Source organism: Zalophus californianus, chromosome X (assembly GCF_009762305.2).
Source record: "Zalophus californianus isolate mZalCal1 chromosome X, mZalCal1.pri.v2, whole genome shotgun sequence".
NCBI classification, from domain to species: Eukaryota; Metazoa; Chordata; class Mammalia; order Carnivora; family Otariidae; genus Zalophus; species Zalophus californianus.
The window spans coordinates 85294336-85318071 of NC_045612.1; the positions used below are offsets into that span (position 1 = coordinate 85294336).

A 23736-nucleotide genomic window follows, 5' to 3' on the forward strand; every position below is an offset into this window, starting at 1 on the left:
TATATATGTATATATGTATATATATATATATATATCACATCATCTTTATCCATTCGTCAGTCGATGGACTCTGGGGCTCTTTCCATAATTTGACTATTGTCGATAATGCTGCTATAAACATCGGAGTCCATGTGCCCCTTTTAATCAGTGTTTTTGTGTCCTTTGGGTAAATACCTAGTAGTGCAATTAGTTTCAGGTGTAGAATTTAGTGATTCATCACTTATATACATTTCCTGATTCACATCACAATACCCATCACCTATTTAACCTTATTCCCCCTGCTCACCTACCCTCCAGTAATCATTAGTTTGTCCTCTATAGTTAAGAGTCTCTTTCTTGGTTTCCCGCTCTAGTTTTTGAGGAACCCCCATACTGTTTTCCAGAGTGTCTGCAACAGTTTGCCTTCTCACCAGCAGTGTAAGATTGTTCCCCTTTCTCTGCATCCTTGCCAACACCTGTTGTTTCCTATGTTAATTTTAGCCATTCTGACAGGTGTGAGGTGGTATCTCATCAAGGTTTTGATTTGTATTTCCCTGATGATGAGTGATGCTGAGCATCTTTTCATGTACCATGCTTCTTCAATTGAATTTGTACAGGTTTAATAAGCCATTAAGGTTTTCTGTGAAGTCTGTAGCCTGAGGCCTGTAAGGAAGATGAAACTTCCATCAGATGTCTTCCTCAGCATTGTGTATTCTGTGAAATGAAATGAATACCTTGGTCACAGTCAACAATGCCTAGAACTCTGAAAGGAATAAGGACTCTCTTGATGAAGACTTGCATCATAGCTTCAGTATACATAGAGGTATGTGTGATGTTGATTTATATTTTCTTATCTGTGAAGCGAGAGATTCCCAGAGTCTTTACCCCAAAAGGGACAATCGAATAAAGAATTTATGTTGCTGCCATTGGCCAAACCAGATAACCAGGCCATAGACAATGGCCTAGAAGTCTAAAAATTTGCAGAAGGGGCCAATTGTTGCCCAGAGTATCCAGTGCTAAAATGACCGCCTGAAGTTTGGCAAATTGTGCTGATCCTTGGGTCTAGTACTTTGTCAGCGATTTATGGATTAAGGGATGAAAAACAGCAACAATCCACTTAGATCCATCATGTGTGATTATGGCAATGTATCCATAAAGTGTACAAACTCCCATTGCTATCCACTAAATTAATCCCAAGATGATCCTCAAGTAGCCAAGGGGTGACATTTTCCAGCCCCATGACATCTGGCAAGAGACTGGGGACATGGAGGACTATTCCTACCTGCAAGTGTGATATGCTAGAGGACCCAGGTTTGGCTCCATACTGTAGCAAAGAGGTTTGGTGACTGATGAGTTTGTGGGGTGCTTTTTCCAAGGCCCAAGACACAATTAGCTGGATATGGAGGGTCATAAACTCAGGGCCTGTGAAAGCCTCTATTTCCAGAAGATCCCAGTGTGTAGCCAGCAATTGCACTCTAATGATACATAGCACAGGACCTAATAGTGCAGTTTCTTGTGTCAAAATGCCACAGGCAATTTATGGTCATCATGGGTGGTCCAGAGACTCCAAGATGCATCAGAGTAGGTTGCTAAGCCCCTACAATGAAAGAGTTTCTGGAGGACACTATCAGGAATACCTATAGTATTGCTTTTTGGGGGGGGTGTGCCATTCAAGTTGAGCCAATTTGCAAGTAACAGTGTAAATAGGCTAAAATAAAATTCATAAGTGAGGAATATGTTGCCTCCAGAATGAAAAAAGGGCTAAAAAGTGTTGGACTTGTTTTAATGTGGGTGTTGAGAGGGTAAGTTGTGCTTTTTTGACAGTGTGAAGAATTGGCAGCTCTCAGATTACTAATTTTCAGGACCTTATCTGAAATGGTGAGACTTTGTACTTAAGTGTGGGTCAATAACCCACACCCTTTTTGTGAGCTCCTTTTTGAATATTTGGATATCCTGAATTAGTGTTTTCAAGGAATCCCCTTGGAAAAGAATGGTATCAGTGTAAATGTCATATTTGTGTTCCTCAAGAAAGTTGAATTCAGTTAAGGTCTTGCCGGCAAAGATTGTGTGAGATAGAAGAGCTGTTGAGACCCTATGGATAGCCAGGTAAAAGTGTATCATTTCCCTTTGAAGGGAAAGGAAAACAGGCCGAGAAGCATTTGAAATAGGAACTAAGCAGAACGTATTGGCCAAATCTATAATAGAAAAATATTTATCAGTCGTTGGTTGGATGAAGTCAATAAGTTCCATAATATTAATTATGGGGGCCATAATGGCATTAAGATTATAGTAATCCATTATGAAGACCCATTTGTTCTTTCCAAGTGAAGAACAGGCCAAATGAGGCTGTGAAATGAAGAAGTAGTGAGGATCACCCCTTTTCTAAATAGGTCTTGTATAATGGGTTTCACTCCTTGAAAGCTCTGTTTTAATTTACATTGGGCCATATTAACTAGATAAAGGCGGAGAAGATGTCCATGACATTCCATTTCTTTAAACCAGTTCCTGTTCCTGCAAATCCTTAATTTAATTTTGATTTATTACCTAATGGGTCAAAGTGTCCATGCCCACTATTGGATATTTAAGGGCAATGGGTGCTTTTACCATGGGGAATTTAGTCAAGGCAGCAATTATGATGGTTAAAATAAGGTATACCTGTTTGTCCTCTATTTAATATTCAGTAACTACCCTAAGATTATAGGGGTTACCATGTTTACTGGTCAAGGTTCTCCAAGAAACAGCCAATAGGGTGTATACACACACACACACACACACACACATACACACACACACACATGCACACACATAGAAGGAGACTTATTATAAGGAATTAGTTTACATGATTATGGAGACTAGTGAATCCAAGCTCTGCAGTGTGGGATGACAGCTCAGAGATGAAGGAGAGGTAATGGTGCAGTTTCGGTCTGAAGGCTGGTATTACATTATGACGTTTGATGGTCGTCTGTTGGAGAATTCCCTCTTGCTCAAGGAAGTCAGTCATTTTGTCATATTCGGGCTTCAGCTGATTGAACAAGGCCCACTCACATCATCGAGGGCAATCTTACACAAAGTTCACTGATTTAAGTGTTAATCTCATCCAAAAACAACCTCTAAGTTGACACATAAAATTAACCATCACAAGTTTACCTCTTGCCAATTTGATACCCATATACATCTCCTTAAGCCATACTTAATTTCCAAATGAGGTCAATAGGAAGGTCATCCTTCCACCTAACATGATACAACTATACTGTGTATAACCAAAACACATTAGTCTCTTCCCTAGAAGATGAGGTAAAGTCCTTGAGTGATGTTTACTCTTCTCCTTGATATCCCATAGCTTAGATACAATAAATTAAATCCCATAAATTAAATTCAATAGTTAAATAGTAAGATATAAAGTCTAATATATCTTATCTTACATGATAAAGGGTTAACAGAGGGAAGAAAGAAAGGTATTAAATACACATACACACAAACTCAAAAAAAACCCATTCAAACAAGGAAGAAATACTCATGATAATTAAGTTCTCATTTTTGTAATAGGCCACATGATCATAAATGGTATTTATAAATATCTTCTTTCTCTAACCATCCCATATTCCCTTTGCCTTCAACAAACACCTCAGCTGGTTGTGGTTCTTTACTTAGGGTGGAAGGGTGGTGAACCAAACCTTCATTCCCACTACTAGTGACCCTGCCTGGATTGGGTTGTTGTAGTTTTCCATTGACTTTAATCACAGAGCATAGTAATACTAAGAGATGCCCTAAAGGATCTCCTATATTCCAGACATGCTCTTCCTTACCTCTGTTGTGGAGTAGCAGTCCAATTTCCCCTTGGTAGTTAGGATCAATCACCCCAGCCAGAAGAGTAACTCCCTTCTTCTCCTATTGATTCAGTGGGATGATGAGTCCAAAAGGGACAGGTTGCAGTCTTAACTTAGAGTTCAATGGAATTATTGTTGTATCTCCTAGAGGAAGAAGCAATCCTCCCTTTGGAACTAAGACCTCTAAGCCAGGAGAGAATAAAGTTGCAGGAACAGGAAACTAAAATTTTGCTAGTGGGTCACCAGGGGTATAGTGAGTAGTGCCACTACCATTCTACCCCTTGATTTCTGGACCTATGAATCCTGGCTATGGGAGAATCAGCATCATATATTAGATGCTGATTCAGAGCATATACTGCCTGCTGGAGAATCTTTCCTAGCCTTTCAATGTATTACCACCTAGCTGGTGCTATAATGAGTGTTCACAATCCATTCTGCAGTTTTATCGAGACAGCTGCTTTAAGATGGTGCGGACCATTGTAAACCAGTGAATTCCACGAGGTGGGCCCATTGGTGCACCTCATTTGTGGTGACGTGAGTTACTTGATCAGACATAATACTATATGGAATACAATTCTGTAAATGGTGGTTTTGGCAGAAACACTGCATGCAGAGAAGGCAAATCTATATCCAGAGTAAGTGTCTATTCCAATAAGAACAAAAATACTGCCTCTTCCATAATGGAAGCTCTCCAATTTAATCAACCTGCCTTGAAGTAGCTGGCCGATTGATCACCCTAGGGAATGTTGCCATTCAGGAGCTCAGGGTTGGTCTCTGCTGTTGGCAGGTTGGGTACTCAGCAGTGGTCATAGCCAGGTTAGGCTTCATAAATGGAACTTCATGTTGCAGATCCCATACATAACCTCCATTCTTGCAATCTTGGCTACTTTGTTCATGAGCCCCTTGTTCATGAAACAGGGGTTGGCTGGGGAAAGAGGCTGACTGATATCTACAGAATGGGTCATCCTATCCACTTGATTATTAAATTCTCTGCTGAGGTCACCCTTTGGTAAGAATTCACATAAGACACAAATATCTTCACATTTTTTGCCCATTTGAGGGGATATCTCAACATTCCCCATACTACTGGACCCTAGAAATTTCTCTGGTGTAAAAGGCCTCTTAATTTTTGCCAGATTTATTTCCCACCCCATGGCATGTAAATGTCTTACCAATAAACTTAGGGTAGTTGCTACTTCTTGCTTACTGAATCCATTCAATACAATGTCATCAATATAAAGGACTAGTGTGATATTTAGTGGAAGAGAAAGGTGAATAAGATTCCAGCTAACTAGGGGCGCCTGGGTGGCTCAGTTGGTTAATCGACTGCCTTCGGCTCAGGTCATGATCCTGGAGTCCCGGGATCGAGTCCCACATCGGGCTCCCTGCTGAGCGGGGAGTCTGCTTCTCCCTCTGAACCTCTTGCCTCTCATGCTCTCTATCTCTCATTCTCTCTCTCTCTCAAATAAATAAATAAAATCTTTAAAAAAAAAAAAAAAAAAGATTCCAGCTAACTAAATTATGACATACAGCTGAAGAATTGATATAGTCCTGAGTAGAACAGTGAAGGTGTACTGCTGGCCTTTCCAACTGAAAGCAAACTGATTCTGGTGAACCTTAGGAATAGAGAAAAAGGCATTGCCAGATTAATAGCTGGGTACCAGATACCAAGGGATGTGTTAATTTGTTCAAACAACAAAACCATATGAGGTATAGCAGCTGCTATTGGAAGCACCACCTGGTTAAGCTTATGATAATCAACTGTTATTCTCTAAGATACATCTGTCCTATGCATAGACCAAATGGTACAGTTGAATAGGGATGTGGGGAGAATCACCACCCCTGCAACTTTCAAGTCCCTGATGGTGGCACTAATCTCTGCAATCCCTCAGGAATGCCGTATTGCTTTTGGTTTACTATTATCCTAGGTAGAGGTAGTTCTAGAGTCTTACACTAGGCCCTTCTCACTATAATAGCCCTCACTCCACAGGTCAGGGAACCAATGTAGGGATTCTTCCAATTATTCATTCCAAAACTGGCAAAATAACCACAGGATGCTTTTGGAGGCCAACTAGGCTCACTGTGAGACAAACCTGAGCTAAAACTCCATTGGTCACCTAACCTCTATAAGCCCCTACTCTCAGGGGAGCCAAAGTGACATTTCAGGTCTCCTGGAATCAGGGTCAGTTCAGAGCCAATGTCCAGGAATTCCTGAAAAGGTCTAACTATTTTCCTTTCTCCAATGTACAGTTACCCTGAAAAAGGGCTTCAGGTGTCTTTGGGAGGGTGGGGAGAAAGAGTAACAGTATACTTATCAGTAGTGTACCAGGGTCCTTACTCAAGGAGTTCTAGTCTCCCCTTCATTCAAGGAATTCTAGGCCTATAAACTGGAAATTGATTGAGTAGTCATGAGTCTTTCTCTTATGATCCAGATTAAACTTTTGTTCATTTTACCTAAAACTTTTCGGTTTATACAGATCAAGTAAAAATTTAGTAGTCTTCCTATCTCTTTCACTGGTAGGAACACAATGATCCACTAGCCAATGGCATGTCTGAATGAGTCAGGCTATTCAGATTGTTGCTTTGTCTCTGCTGTCCACTACAGTAACCACACCCACTTTGCCTTTGGTGGATGAGTGGTACAACTTGGCTCCTGACACCATTGGACCCAATTATTCCCATTGCTTTAGGTTGCCCAATTCAGTGACTGCAGTTTCTACTATGAGATCTGACCTAAAGATAGGTGCTCTTCAAGGATGCTAGGGCATTTCTCACAAATTTATTTCTCATGGTATGTCTTCAGGACTCTCCTGGTGTGGGTGAGTAGGTCTTAAATGATTCTAACATTCCAATTTCCCTAAGCCTTTGAACACTTTCCTCTACATTATACCAAGGCAGGTCAGGAATTTCTATTTTATTCACTGTGGGCCACCTAAATTCCATGCTTCAGCCAACAGACCAAACAAATTGCTAGAATCCTTTCTAACTCCTTGAGCTGTAACATTGAATGTGAAATCTTTGCTTAGTGGCCCATATCAATAAATTCAGCCTGAGCCAACTTTATGTTCATTTCACCATTATTCTATGTTCCATGCATATTCTTAGTATCCATTCCCACACATGTTCTCCAGATTTCTGTCTGTATAAATTAAAAACTCAAATAGTTCTTTTGCAGTGTAGCACACCTCCTCATGGGTCACATAGCACCTCACCTTTAGGGACCTACTGGGATGTGAGTTTAGTTACAGGTCTAAAAGTAAAGAAGAGCCATGGCAAGTGGGTCCTGAGGAGAATAAGCATTGTTATGCATGAAAACTACCTCATGGGAGGCTCTTATCATTTGCTTAGGCAATGCAAGTTTAATACCCTCAGACACAGGTGAAAAGGCCATACTACTGTGGGTGGGGAGGCTACCACTGGGAATGGGGAGACCAATTCCACTGGCCATGGGAAGACACCATCTACTGGCAAATTAGACTCATCAGAATTTACGGGCTCAATGTACCCAGCTTCATCAAGGCCTTCCCACACATTCCTATTCCAGTTTACAGGATCCCCTTCTTTCCCAGTCAATTGCCCTACTTCAACAGTAGACACCCTGCAAGGCTTCCATTGTAATTCAGCCAATTTAAATGATAAGATTATGCATTTGATTTTCAGCAATTTCAACCCTGTGGCTATAGGAGATAAGGCTCTCCTTCAGGGCACAACTAGAAAAGCCTAAGTCATTCATTACTCAGAATTCAAATCCTTCAGCTCATCTTTTTCTTTACTACTTTGTCCAGGGACATTTGGAGAAACCAACCAATGCCATTATATTTCTTAGTTTTCAAAAATGTTCTAAATATCATATACAGAGTCACTTAGCTCCTTCCTTTTTATATGTCACTGATTAGGAGTATCCAATGCAGATATTTTGCAAATCTCTATAAACAGTTCATGGACTATCTCTCTTTACTACTGAAAATAGAGTCATTAACTTCTTTAAATCTAATAATACTAAACAGTCAATTCCAGAAACTCAAGATTCAATTCAGAAACTCATCCTTAACATTCAGTTCCTCTAGGACCACTCTCAGTACCAAAATGTGCATTAGTTGGTGTTCTCCAGAGAAATAGAACCAATAAGATATAGATATAGGTAAATATGAAAGTATTATAGTAATTGGTTCATGTGATTGTGAGGCTGAGAAATCTCACCATTTGCTGTATGCAGGCTGGAGAAAAAGGAAAGTCAGAGCGGTGATTCAGTATGAGTCTGAAGGCTTGAGAATCATGGGACCAATGGCCTAAGTCACAGTCTGAGTCCAAAAGCCTAAGAACCAGGAACACTGATGTCTGAGGGCAAAAGAGGGATGTCTCAGCTGAAGCAGAGAGCAAATTCTAACTTACTTTACCTTTTTGTTCTATTTAGGAGCACAACAAATTAGATGATGCCCATCTACATTGATGAGGGCAATCTTCTTTACTCGGCCTACTGATTTAAATGCTAATCTCTTCTGGAAACATTGTCAAAGACACACCCAAAAATAATATTTAACAAGCTACCTGGGCATCCTTTAGCCCAGTCAAGTTGACACATAAAATGAACCATTACACCAGTGAAGCCACAAGAGCCTTGGATTTTACTTGAAGAAAAGCCTTTGGATTTGTTGTTTTATTTCTTTGTTGTTTTTTAAAGAAAATTCCTTTAATGCATATAAGGTATTCATGTTACCTGTTTCTTCTTCTTAAGTGTCAGCAGGTGCCTATAGCCTCTTGTTCTCTTGGTGTCACGAATACTGTGCTTCGGCTGGGGCATAGCTAAATGTTGTGCATTGCTGGGCTGTATCAAAAGGACCCCATATCCTACTGTGCCTATCCTGTGTGTACCTTATGAGGCAAGTGTGAGAGCTGCATTTCACATGATAAGTAATACATAATTTGACCTCAGCCACCAAGCAGTCTGAGCTTGGATTCCAGCTTTTTATGGTACTCTGGAAAATGGCGGCTGCCCTGAATCTGTAGAACTTGCTCCATCCCCCACTCTCACCCTTGGTCCTGTTAAAACTTAATTTTTTTCCTAGATTCTCCTACTTGAAAGAAAGGACGCTCTTGTCATGTGGGAAATTGCAGCCCTCCCACAGGTAGAGCGGCTGCTGGCAGTCCCAGATCCTAACTCCTTGCTTAGCAGCCCAGAGAGTGTTCCTAGAGTCATGCATCAGGCAATTCTTCTTGTCTTTACAGTGTCTTTCATATTTTCTGCTGTTTCCTGTGTGTCACCAGAGCTGCTTCACAACTAGCTTTCATCAAAGTCTAATCATTGCCCTATAACAAGTTGGGCAGCAGTTATCTCCCACAGGAATGGTGAGAGAAAGCTGAAGATTGGCAAACCTCTGCCCCTTGAAGCGGACTGAACAATTTAGGAATAATCAAAGCCCAGGTCCTCATGAACCATTGCTGTCTAGCCATTTGATGGCATGAATTTGACCATTTGCTGGTTATGTGCTCACAGAAAGTCTAAATCCAGAAATCACTATCTTCCATTCTTTGAGCATTTGATTGCACTACATTAATAACTGGGATTAACAGGGGAAAAAAGCAAGTTAAATTTGGTAATGATAGTGTCCTTGCTGAGAAGATCAAAAAAGATAAAAGATAAACTAAATGAAAGATCAAGGATTATGATTAGTCTCACTCTTAAAAAATTTTTCTGAAGAAAAATAATTCCTATTCCATCTGCTTGTTATGGGGACAGAGACTGAGAAACTTCCCTTATCCCCACTCATGGTATTTCTTCAAAAGAAGCCTAACTGGGTGGGATACATAAGAGTTCACCAACACATCCTAATTTCTTTTCAAAATGCTATTTTCTGATTAGGGCCCCCCTCCTGTCCTTTCCTTCCATATACTACTTCCCACAGAAAGCTGGTAAGTTATATAAAAGTAATAAGAAAGGAAATCTGCACACAGCTCCTTGTTTATGTTAACAAGAGTTCATACTCCACTGGGTTCCTCAACATAACTTTACTAATCCAGGAATCTCTTGCCTAAGAAGATAAAAATGGGAAATAACTCTTATTCATTCCAGGAACTACCTACAAGACCCATCAACTCTTCAATAAAAAGTACCAAGTGACATTTTTCAACCTCATGTCTCTTTGAACCATTTGTCTTAAAATTCTTGCCTCACCACATTCACTAAACCCAAACTGTTCTATTATGACTGTTAATCCTAACTACACCCTCCCCTGACATTTGTAGACCTGCTCTACACCAACTTCAGAATCTGAATAAGTATCTCTCCTGCCCTGCCACGTGCAAGACTCTACTAAGGCTCAGTCCAGGTAGTGCTCTCCCTTACAGTGTTATGCAATAAAGTCACCTTCACTCAGCAAATTGGTTGATATTTGGGAAGTACGGTATATGAAGAGCATAGTCACCATTGCTGTACACCATCTGAGAGTGGACTGAGAGTGACAGAAGTCCCAGAAACATAGAAGGAAATGATTAATCAAACCATGTACAAAAATAATAAATACTTAATATCCATTTCTGTCACATTGTTCTGAGAAACAGTCTTCCCAAATGTAAACTGGGTCTGTCTTTCTCTGAAGTTTCTGGATGCATAGGAAAGACTGGGTGGGAGGAAAACAAAACAAAACAAAACAAAACAAAAACCTCTTCAAGCCCCTTTTGTCATCCTCGGGAGACCCTGTGGTTCTGAGTCTCAGTGGCAACCTATCACAAACCTCAATGCACATTTCACGTGCCTCAATCAGTGCGCATGCCCGTTGCTGTGCACGTCAGTTGCTGCACATGCGCTCTGCTGTCTGTGTTCTGTGAGCGGAGCTGAGGTAGAGGTTGTTGCGTTCCTTCCATCTTCTTTCTGTCTGAGACGCTACTGGTAGGTCCACAAATCAGTCTTTCCAGGAATCTAAGTGTGAGTGACCGTAAAGAGGGTGCTATTGGGCCTCAGGCAAATTCAGGTGGCACACTTGGTGGCGTCCAAGAAGGAAGGTTCTGGAGGTCGTCCTTCTTCTCACAGGCGTTGTGACCATCATGGCCCGTGTTATTGGGCGAGGCGGTGGGGGACAGGGGAGACAACGGAGAAACGTGGGCCAAGGAGGGAACGGGTCAGATAAAGATGGGGGTGTGCCTTGGGGTTATTATTTGAGGTGTCTGAGTCCTGGAAGTACCTGGAACTGCCGGCAGAGCACGGAAGCTGGAATCCTCATGGGGGCCATGGGCAGGGGGCCTCCCATGTGGGCAATAAAAAAGGGTCTAGAAACGGGGAATGTTGTCAGGTTGTAACTGCCTCTCCGAGACTTGTGGTGCATCGTGCAAAGTGCAAGGGAGGATCAGACCCTTTAGTCGGTATTGGAACTAAACATCTCTGCCTAGTGTGAAAACAGCCATATATTCTGGGACTTATTTTAAGAATTTGGGGGCGCCTGGGTGGCTCAGTCGGTTAAGTGTCTGCCTTCAGCTCAGGTCATGATCCCAGGTCCTGGGAGGGAGCCCCGCATGGGGCTCCCTGCTGGGTGGGGAGCCTGCTTCTCCCTCTGTTGCTCCCCCTGCTTGTGCTTGGCTCACGCTCTCTCAAATAAGCCGCACATGGGGCTCCCTGCTGGGTGGGGGAGCCTGCTTCTCCAATCCCCCTGCTTGTGCTTGGTGCGCACTCTCTCTGTGAAATAAATAAATCTTTTTTTTAAATAAAGTATTTTTGAAGTTAAAAAAATTAAAAGAAAACGTTTAGCCATGGTAGTGGTATAGCTATTCTTTTAAATACATTTTCCAAATACCAATGTTCTACTTTCAGGGTGAAATATGAGTGGGCATGTACAATCAAGATCCCAATCTAAACAAAGAAGAAATGATCAAAAGTCTTCCCAGGGAATTGATATTGTGGTTGTGAGTACTTTAATATTTGATGTTTTCTATTACCAGAAATTTATTTTTCTGAAAATTTTGTTGAACTAGTATGGATACAGTGGTAAGTTTTCTCTGGTGATAATGGGAAGGAAACACTGATCCAGGAGAATTCCATTCTGGTGTTGCCTGTGGAAATACATCCTGGGACTTCTTTCCCATTTTTTTTTAACAGCAAATTGCACACATCTATCCCAGTATAATTTAAAATAGCCTCCAAAGTCCTTGTTGGTATTTCTTCTTGAGTCGTCAGTGTATGGGAAGAGTAACTTCATTAAGAATAAGTTTACAGAATCTGATTTTTAAAATGCCTTTATACTTATTTATGACTAGATATATCTATGTATTGTATGATTCATATTGTTGGCAACTATTAACAACAAAACTTTTTATTTGCACACGTGGGTGTGCACACACACACCCCTAGGCCCAGCGGCGCAGTGATGGGCAACTGAAACAAAAGAAGGCACCATTTGAGAGTCAGGATATTATACCTGATCAAGGGAAAGAAGATAAAGGAGCATCTGGGTTTGAAGGTGAAAGGGAAGAATGCTTAAGGGGGAAGGGGGAAGGGGGCATAATGCATTATGACATACCATAACAGGAGGAAGGAAAACACAGATTATCTCAAACCTTTCCTGAAAATAGGCTGAAAGTGTGAAGACTATACTTTGCAACTTTGTGCAGTCCTTCACTATAATGAATTTGCTCTTTTCCTACAAGATTGATTTTTTTCTTTTGCTTGAAAATACCTTGCCAAAGCAGAGGAAACTGTGTTTAGCTATAATTACAAAAATTGCACATTATTTCAGTAGTTTAATTTGTTTTCCTCAGAACGTTGTTGTGTGACCTTCTTAGTCATTGCATTGAAAGTGTAAGTGACTTAAAAAAAGTGTAAGCAACTTTTAACAGCATGGGCTGAGTGCCAAGTCAACATATCTTATAACACCTGGAATAAAAGTCTGTTTGCATAGGGATGGTAGTCTCATTTTATGAGAAAACAGGCTTAGGGATCATGGTTTGCACTTCACTCATGGAAGCATAATTCATATTTCATTCCAAGGCTTATGTTCTTCTTACCATCTATACTGTATGGAAAGTGAATGAAATCTTGCCATTTGCAATGACGTGGATGGAGCTAGAGAGTATTATGCTAAGCGAAATAAGTCAGTCAGAGAAAGACAAATACCATATGATTTCACTCATGTGGAATTTAAGAAACAAAAAGATGAACAGAGAGAGAAAAAAAGAGAGGAAACCAAGAAACAGACTCTTAACTATAGAGAACAAACTGTGGGTTACTGGAGGGGAGCTGGGCTGGGGGTGGGGAGGATGGGATGGGTTAAACCGGTGATGGGTCTTAAGGAGGGCATTTGTTGTGATGAGCACTGGATGTTGTATGTAAGTGATGAATCACTAAATTCTACACCTGAAACTAATATTACACTGTATGTTAACTAACTGGAATTTAAATATAAACTTTAAGAAAAAAAATAAAAACAAAAGTGAATGGTTTTATATAAAATGCTTAATACTCAAATGTGTCTGTACCGTAAAGTAGCTCAGTCCTGGCCCAGGAATAAATGCAGTTCAGTGGAGCAGGAGAGAGGCTCCAGAAAAGAGCTCAATAAGTGATAGCCACTATTTCCTTTTACTGATAGTTTGATCTGGTAAGCTTGGTAATAGCTGGATAATTTAGAATACTGGCATATAGCTAAATATATTAGTATGATTTTTAAAGTGGCTTTAAAAGGTGTTTAAATACTTCTATGATTTGGAAAATCAGAAGTACCTTAAAATTACCATACAACCAAAAACTGTTTCTTCTAAATATAATATTTTTACCAAAAAGTTATAGTCAATTATTTACATAATTTAGGCCATGGATTATTTTAGCAATTCATTGTTAAGAGGTTTCCACAACATGACTGACAACAAAGCCCATTAATTTCCTTCCAACCTACTTCCTTTATTCTCATTTGGGACAGAAATTTTGCTAATAATTTGTTGGTATTTTTGATACTTTGTTCTAAATAGGACTTATTTATGGAAAATTACATAAAGGGCCTTTGTACCTTAATATAGCTAGTTACTTTTAACAAAATAAGTTTCAGGCTACCCCAAAAGGGGATGTGGGTCACTACTATAAGATTTGTCATAAGCCCAAAAATGCACTCAGTTAATCCTTCAGAAAATTATTTTATTGTAATTAAAATCCTATCCATGGTGTAGACTTCAGATTTCTTAGATAGCTGATGCTCTCTACTTTTGGTGCCCTATGGTAATATAATGGAAATGTAGATGTAGTGTGGTTTATCTTTTTGTGTGTGTGGTTTATCTTTAGGTTGTCATTTAAAATAGTTTCATAATACAGGAAAACAAAGATGTAAAGTCCATCCTTCCATCATAGTTATTATCATAGTAGCCGACAGGATTTTATTTCATATAACTGAAGGAATAAATATTTTTTCCTTATTTATATTTCATGTTCATTGCTTAAATTGTTAACTTTTTTTTAAGGGCCTGGTCTGAAAGCTGATCTCTGGGAACTGGCTGAGTCAAATATTTGGGGTAAGTGTAGAGATGGTCTGAATGTCAAGGGGGCAAGTTTATCAAATGTAGAGTTCATTAAAACGCCAAAAGCAGGTATTCTACCCTTTAAGAATGCAAAGTATGTGGTTTTAGTTTTCAGAATATTGTATCATTAATAATACAGATATAACATTATTGTTACTTTAATAAAAACAGTTGCATTTTAAATCCTTTCCCCAAACAAGCCTCAAATGACTAAATAATAAAATGACAAGACATAGTCAAATTTATTATTGTTCACATAATAAAGATTATTTGGCAGGTAATTTGGACCCTAAGTGCCTGACTGCCTTATTTATAGACTAACAGATCTAGAAACAAATTGGGTCAGAGCCATATTGAACTATGAAATATAAAACATCTTCTTACTTTTGAATATAAGTACTTTAGCCAAGAGCTAATAATTTTCAGATTCTTTCATAATGTCTATGTTTACAAATACATAATGCATTTATAGTAAATATCAGCTTGTATGAAATATGCTGAGGTACTAAAGTAGATTCTACTACCAGCTCTAACGTAATTTGTGTGATTTTTTTTAAAGATTTTATTTATTTATTTGGCAGAGAGAACAAGTAGGCAGAGAGGCAGGCAGAGGGAGAGGGAGAAGCAGGCTCCCCGCCGAGCAGGGAGCCCAATGCAGGACTCCATGCGGGGCTCTATCCCAGGACCCTGGGATCATGACCGGAGCCGAAGGCAGCCGCTTAACCAACTGAGCCACCCAGGCACCCCCGTAATTTGTGTGATTCTAGGAGAATCCCTTAACTTCTAAACCCACCTTTACTCCTGTATAATTAGTGAATTCAAATCAGATATATTAAAGTAACTTTTGATGCTGATTTTTGCATTCTCTGGTTCTGTTGGATAGCATGAATAGAATACAAAGATTTGCTATTTTGCATGACTCAATTATTGTAAAATATCCTCTGGGGTCAAATTTTAACATCTGAATTGAGATTTCATTGCTACTAAGACAATGACTAAATACTGCTTGATGTTTGTTTTTCTTTATGGAGACCCAAATAGGTGTAAGTACATTCTGTCAAATTCTGAATTCTTCTGGCTTTTAAAAAACAATTGCATTTTAAATCCTTTTTCCCAAGAAGCCTCAAATGACTACATAAGAAAATGGCAAGAGGGAGTCAAGTTTCTAGTACCTGTGGCTGATACATGCATGTAGAAAATGCATGTAGTCACTGATAGTCAAGATGGGTGTAAGATATCTGTGCTAAGCATGCTCACTATCCCCGTCAGTCTTCTTGAGCTACTGTCCCCAATAAAAATGTGAACGCTATGATAAATTACCTATAACAATAGCAAAAGTGACAATAAGTTTCTGCCTTGAGACATAAATTGGTAAGATTTGAAGTTTAAAGTCTATAACTTTAATAATTCCTAAGTAATCAACTTAGATTTTACATACGTGTTTTTCAAATTGATGACCATTAATTATAAGAGCTTCTGAATTTAAAGGACACACTTGATATTTAGGAAGGAAATTACCTTTCATTGGCCTAAACGTTTTTAGTCTACATTGCTGAACCATTCCATTAGACTATTTACATAAAGAGATATTTTTCAGACTACTTCCAGGAGCCTATTGAACATGGCTAAAATGTACTCATACGAAGATCATAGCTTTTAAAATGCATGTTATTCCATAGATAATACGTTACATGAGCATCCAATATAAAAGGTAAGAAAAAAAAGCAACAGAATAAACCTAACAAAAAGGAAAGAGGTACTGAATAAAAGGTATGAAATAGTAGTAAAAGGAAAAGTAATACGACTAATAATTGAGGAAGATTGCTCTTTTAAAAAATATTTATGGAGAATATCCACTAGTTTACATAATCTTGAAGAAACTAAAAAAATGAAGTACACACAATAAGGAATATGAACAAGACACTAACAAATAGTATTTTATATAACTGAAAGTGAATACATTCTTGAACTCAATATTTTTAAAATATGGATGAAATAGTTGATATATTAGGAAAACTTACATAATATATCCCAGAAGTATCTGAACATTGCAGATACTATGAGAAAACTTCCGAAATTTGTCAGAGTTGTCCCTCAGAAGCACTTACTTTTAGTGAATAATATGATATTGATTGTATATTTGAAAGGTGGAGAGAGTAGATCTTAAGCATTCTCACACACAAAAGGTTAACTATATGCGGTGATGGATGTGTTAATTCCTTATGTTTATTTGGTAATCACGGTGTACACATAGGAGCAAATCATCATGTACACTTGAAATATATACAAGTATGTTTGTCAGTTATTCCTTAATAAAAGTTTTAAAAAAGCACTTTTAGAAACAAATGTTTGACTTTTCTAGGTATCTTTCCCTCTCTCCATTCATTTCCTTTTTCACTTCCTCAATTCATTCCTTCCATTTTTGTATCATACTGTAAGACACAGTATATATGTGCTTCACATTTTGATGTCAGAAGTGATGGTGATAACTTAAAATCAGTATGACCATGTAATTTATTATACAAACTGTCAAGTGTGAAAAAGGGCATTATTCATAATCATAGTAGGATTACAGGTGGAAATGGGAACAAATGGTTACCAATCATATAAAGGCTAAACTAGCTCAAAAAAAATTTTTGCACTTCTGCACAATAGAGCCAAAACAAATGTAGTACTGGCCTTTTTATTCACTTAAGCAGCAAAAATGTGACATTGTTTTAGATATCTTATATTCAGAATGTTATTTCAAGTGGAAGCTTTTATTTATTTTTAAAGTTTTATTTTTATTTACTTGAGAGAGAGAGCGTGAGCACACAAGCAGGGGAGGGGCAAAGGGAGAGAGAATATCCAACAGACTCCCTGCTGAGCCCTACATGGCCTCGATCTCATGACCCTGAGATCCTGACCTGAGTTCCATTCATTTAGTGTGTTCTGAACTTGAACTGCCTTTTTGTTTCCTTGTACCCATAGAAAGAGTGATGTGTTTAAAAATACTGATTAAATATTTGCCTAAAATCTATCTTATAAAACCAAAACTATAGTGTTTGTTGTATACCTTTAATGTACTATAAATAAAATTCTGCTAAGTAATGTTTCCAACTGTTTTGTTTACCTTACAGGTGAAGGGCAATCACAGGATTAAATGAAGACAAGCTGAAACCATGCAAACTGTTCTTATGCTGGATATTTCACTGTTAAAATTCTCTCAATAAAGTTTTACAACTTTCTCCAAAGAATCATGCAAATGTTTTGTTAAACTTATTTCTAAGCATTTGATGCTATTGAAAATCATATCACTTCATTTATTTATTATTTCCCTGGGAGAGAACATTTATTGAGCATCTACTTTGTAATTTTCATGTCATTTTTTTATTCAAGTATAATTAATATTCAGTGTTATATTAGTTTCAGGTGTGCAAAATAATGATTCAACAATTCCATACATCACCTGATGCTCATCAAGATAAATGTACTGTTAACACCCCTTTACCTATTTGACCCATCCCCCCACCCACCTCTGCTCTGGCAACGATCACTTTGTTCTTTGTATTTAAGAGTCTGTTTTTTATTTGTCTCCTTTTTTTTTAAGATTTTATTTATTTGAGAGAGAGAGAGCACATGAGAGGGGATAGGGTCAGAGGGAGAAGCAGACTCCTTGCTGAGCAGGGAGCCCGATGCGGGACTCGATCCTGGGACTCCAGGATCATGACCTGAGCCGAAGGCAGTCGCTTAACCAACGGAGCCACCCAGGCACCCCTCTCCTTTTTTCTTTATTCATTTGTTTTGTTCATTATTTTAAATTTTGTATTGTGATTTACCTGGTATATACAGATATATATTGATGTTCTCTCCAACTTTGCTAAATATGCTTTTTAATTTTGAAAGTTTATGTCTGGCTTCCATTTGGTTTTCAACATACACAACCATATAATCTTTGAATACTAACAGTTTGCTTCTTCTGTTTTAAACATTATAACTTTTCCTTCTCTCATAACATTGGACAGACCCACCCAGTACAAATGTTGAATAGAACTGGTAATATTGGACATTCTTGTCTTATTCCTGATAGGAAGTGGAAAATTTTAAATTTCACCATGTTTATTATGTAGTAAAGAAAGTTCTATATTTATCTTGGATATATGTTGACTTTCATCAAACACTTGTAGTGCATTTATTGAGATGATTGTAGGATTTTTTTCTCCTTTAATCTATTAATGTGGTGAAATGCATAGGTAACTTCCTCTGTTTTTAACCAACCATTCATTACTAGGGGGGAAAATGGTCATGATATATTATTCTTCTGAATAATCTAAGTCTTAATAATTTGTTTAGAATTTTTGTGTATATCCTCAAGAGTGACATTAACCTGTATTTTTATTTCATGTACTCTCTTTTTTGGACTTTGGTATCAAGGTAACACTAGCTTCATAAAATGAATTGGTATGTAAAACCCTTTTCTACTCCCTGGAACTGAAGACTCTGACAGGCTGTGAGTAATGCAGGGCTAGACTTTCCCATGTTTAGCTGTTTCTGAAATGCATCTCCTTTTTAGCATTGGACCCTACTTAAAGTACAATGACTATTTTTTTCAAGCCTTGTGAGTTGCCCATCTTTCCTACAAGATACCCCTAATGATGCTGCCATTATGCAAGCTACCTGCTCCTGTTTCTATGCTTCTATTACTCTTCTATACCCAGAAAAATAAACATCATGGCTCTATTAACTTGCCTAGATAATGGTTGTGAATGGCTGACCAACCAGAGCTGTGTACAGTTAGGACAGTAACTCCATTTATTGTGTTCTTTAATAATAACAGGAGTTATTATAAAAACTTGTATTTGTAAGGTGAGTACTAAGTTAGCCACTCCTTTGTCCTAAGTTTCATACATTTATGACCTCATTTTATACATTTTATGACCTCACAAAAAAGGTCAGATTGTACCCAAAACTTATATCTGACTCCAGTAAGCAGCAGACTTGGAGATTCAAGTTCTAAGTTAGAAGCCTTGTTCTTTCTCAAAGTAAATATTTCTGAAAATGCTGAATCTAGGAAAACTCACAGTGTACATTATAACTATCATGGTAATCTGATATTTTCATAAAAATTTATAGTAATTTTTTCACCATTTGACATAAAAGGTTTTGTTCTTCTCTTGAAGGAAAGTTTTCCCAAAATGTGGCCCACAGATCATATAGTGAGTGTCCCAGATGAAATCATTGATAACAAAAACATTAAAAATATTTTGATAACATAAATTACTGTGCTATAGAAAAACATAACTAGCATACTAAAGCCATTTGGAATGGTTTGTATGAAGAAAGAGAAAGGAACTGGTGACACAAGGCGCCATGGCAAAAGACCACAACATCTGCAGAATTTCTGACCTCTCTTCAAAAGTTATTTAAAGGCAGGGAGGGAAAAGCCGCAGATCTCTTTTTCCCTCTACATACATCTCTATCAGCCTAACAATCACCACATCACAGAAGCACCTCCAGAGGCTAGTTCTAGCCTTACACCCCTATTAGTCTGCACAATACAAGAATTACTTGTATCACTGAGCCCCGCCCCCATTTGCATCCTCACACTCCAAAAAAGTACTTCTGCAACTAAGGGCACTACTCAAAATTCACCCCATTTAGGGAATGGCAAGGGATTACAAGCAGCAATTGTTTCCCCACTTTACAGAGGATGAAAAATACTCCTTAGTCCAAAAGTACTGAAAATCTAAGGTTCAAATTAAGAGTGAGACTAAAGGTAGGGTGTCACACTGTGCCACAAAATATATGAGAGGTCCCTAGGTTGTGGAGTTGGATTAAAAAAAAAAAATGAGGGCCTAAGTAAAACAAACAAACAAACAAAAAAAAAAAAAAAAGAGAAAGGGGGTATGGCTAAAGCAAATTAACTTGGTTCTTACCTATTCTGCCTCCTTTTGGCTATGGCATGAAATAGCCATGGGTTTCAGTCCTGACTCTGACACTGTCTGATGACAGGAAAGGCATTTAGATCCATTGGGTCTGTTTCATTTCCAAAATAGAAATAACAGGGACGCCTGGGTGGCTCAGTCATTAAGCCTCTGCCTTCGGCCAGGTCATGATCCCAGGGTCTGGGATCAAGCCCCACATCGGGCTCCCTGCTCAGCGGGAAGCCTGCTTCTCCCTCTCCCACTCCCCCTGCTTGTGTTCCTTCTCTTGCTGTGTCTCTGTCTGTCAAATAAATAAATAAAATCTTTAAAAATAAAATAAAATAGAAATTATAATATTTATACTAAATGATTGCTATGAAGAATAAATGAAATAACATGAAGTTCGGCATTACATTGTGAATGGGTTTGGCTTGTTCCTTTATTTTTCATTTAAACTTTCAAATTGTTTTTGTTTCATTTACTATCACAATTCCATCTCTAGCAAGTAATACTGATTTTGAATTTCAAGTAGGCATAGATGTCTTTTTAGCTAACTTTTTAAATGATTTGAGTTTAGAAACTGATTTCAATACATTTATTGATTGAATAACAATGTAGCTGGTGTTAGACATGGCATCCATTCTAAAGTGGGTCTGTAAATATCTGAGGTCTGACAAGGCTGCTCTAAGTCATGGTATGTGCTGAGAACTGTGTTCCTTGCTGTGTGTGATGCCAAAGAAAATAAGTCAATATTCTGGTCATGCAACCCACACAAGTCAACACCAGAGTCTGTCAAGTGGTCCTTAAGTAACACTGCAGAAGCCAACAGGACCACATGCTTAACCACAGCAGCTATTATTTTGGCTTATTACACTTCTGTAGATTTGACCGGTCAGGAAATGGTAAGCCCAAATGGATTCAAACCGTTTATTACTTACAGACACAGCAAAAGCAATATCAGCTTGGTGTCAGTTCCCTGCACCGGTAGCCATACAGGGACTGACACTGAATGGGAGTTGTTCAGTGACAGACAACACAGGCTGGTGGGTCTCTCTGCCAGTGTGAAGTTCACAGCAGTACCCTAAGGCAGGGAGCATTTTTGTAGTCCACAGCTGTACTCTCAGGTGGAGCAAGGAGGAATGTCCTGTAACCAACTGAAACCAGAGATGGATGCATATTTGACCTTGTGTCAGCTTCCAGCTAGATAGGGAGGCAGGTGAGAAACTACTCTGTAGCAGCTTCTCATCAGGCGGCTTACCCCCGCCCCCCCAAGAGGAATCACAAGGTGTTCTGCCAAGAGTCACGTGCCTGCAGTCTAACTTTGCCTACAGGGCCTAAGTAGGAACATGCAAATTCACCAGGGCAACAAAGCAGAGCCAGTTCTCTGCAGTGTTTGGCACCAAACAAAAGGTCATATGTATGGTGCCTACAAATATAAAATCTATAATGCTGACTTCTAAATGGAGGAGGTGCTTTTCCTGTTGGGAGTTGTTACAAAAGATCAATTTAGTGCACATGCACTGAATTTTAGCTTGTTTCAGAAAATATCTGGGATTCCAGAAATGAAAAGACCAAGGACATGTGGTGCTTGCTAGAAGAGATATCACTCTGGTGAGGTAGATAGATACATAAACAGAAAAGCTGTTGAAATGCAGAGGAGAAACACAAGAAGGGACCCAGAAAACAAAACAAAAGAAACAAAAGATAACAAAACACAGTGAGTTGAGTGGCCAGGAAGCAGGAGGAAAACCAGGAGAAGGAGACTCATCCTCAGAGTAAAAAAGGCCACCTGGATTCCCACATCCACTGGTCACTGATTTTGTATATGTGATCCTGCTGATATGAGGCTAGGTGACATCTAGGCCTCACATTTAAATCTAAAATAACCTACCAACTTCACACTTAACAACTAAATACGGTTGACCCTTGAACAACATGGGGGTTAGGTGAGCTGACCCCCTACATGATCAAAAATCCGTGTATTATTTTGACTCCAAAAATAACTACTAATAGCCTACTTTTGATTGGAGTAGATTAATACATATTTGTCTGTTGTACATATTATATACTGTATTCTTACAATAAGATAAGCTAGAGAAAGGATGTTGTTAAGAAAATCATAAGAGAAAATACATTTACAGTATTCTACTGTATTTATTGAAAAAAAATCTAGACATAAGTTGACCTGCACAGTTCAAACCTGCATTGTTCAAGGGTTAACTGTAATCAGAGTGGCCAGTTTTCATAAAAAAATATATCTGCTCAGTTATCTCCATTTTATTAAGGAAATAACTGAAGATAAAAAAGATAAATATCTTATTCAAGGTCACCACATTAGTCCTTTTAATTTCTTTGATTAGTATTTTATGGTGTTCACTGTAAAGTCTTTTGCCCCTTTGGTTAAATGTATTCCTAAGAATTTTATTCTTTTTGATGCTATTGTGAATAGAATTTTAAAAATTCCCTGATCAATGTTTCATTATTAGTGTATAAAATAAAACTGGTTTCTGTATGTTTAGTTTATATCCTGCAATTTTACCAAAATTATTGATTAGTTCCAAAATATTTTTGGTTGAGTCTTTGGGGTTTTCTATATGCAAAATCATATATTCTCCAAATAGCAACAGTTTTACTTCTTCCTCTCTGATCTTGATATTGTTTGTTTGTTTGTCTTCGTCTCCTCATTGCTCCAGCTAGGACTTAAAGTGCTATATTGAATAACACTGGTAAAGAGGGGCATCCTTGTCTTGTTCCTGATCTTGGAGGAAAAGTTTCAATTTTTCTCCTTTGAGGATAATGTTGCAGATTTGTTGTATATGGTCTTTATTATGTTGTGGTATGTTTCTTCTATTCACAGTGTGTTGAAGGATTTTATTGTGAAAAGATGTTGAATATTGTCAAATGGTTTTTCTGCATCTATTGTGATGATCATTTGATTTTTAAAAATTTTAATTCCAGTGTAATTAATGTATAGTGTTATATAAGTTTCAGGTGTACGATATAGTGATTCACTAATTCCATATATTACTCAGTGTTCACCAAGATAAATGTATTCTTAATCCCCTTCACTTATTTTACACATCCCCCCACCCTCCCCTCTAGTAACCACCAGTTTGTTCTCTAGAGGTAAGAGACTGTTCTTTTGTTTTGTCTCTTTTTTCCCCCTTTGTTCATTTGTTTTGTTTCAGAAATTCCATGTATGAATGAAATCATATGGCATTTGTCTTTCACTGACTGGCTTATTTCACTTAGCATTATACTCTCTAGCTCCATCTATGTTGTTGCAAATCACAAGATTTCATTCTTTTTATGGCTGAATAATATTCCATTGCATATATATATATATATATATATATATATATATATATATATATATATATCTCACATCTTCTTTATTCATCTGTCAAAGGATACTTGGGCAACTTCCATTATTTGACTATTGTAGATAATACTGCAATAAACACATGGGTGCATATATAGCTTTGAATTAGTGTTTTCATATTCTGTGGGTAAATACCCAGTAGTGTGATTACTGGATC

General features: G+C 38.2%; 1 protein-coding gene across 1 annotated transcript; it reads left to right on the forward strand.

Moving 5' to 3' along the window:
* The first annotated feature begins 10613 nt into the window (after positions 1-10613).
* Positions 10614-17528, forward strand: PAGE2B (PAGE family member 2B). Its single transcript, XM_027608248.1, has 5 exons — positions 10614-10692; positions 11608-11699; positions 12145-12253; positions 14238-14288; positions 17414-17528. Exons 2-5 carry the CDS (start codon positions 11616-11618, stop codon positions 17434-17436), a joined length of 267 nt encoding a protein of 88 aa, XP_027464049.1. The 5' UTR covers positions 10614-10692; positions 11608-11615; the 3' UTR covers positions 17437-17528.
* Positions 17529-23736: the final 6208 nt, after the last annotated feature.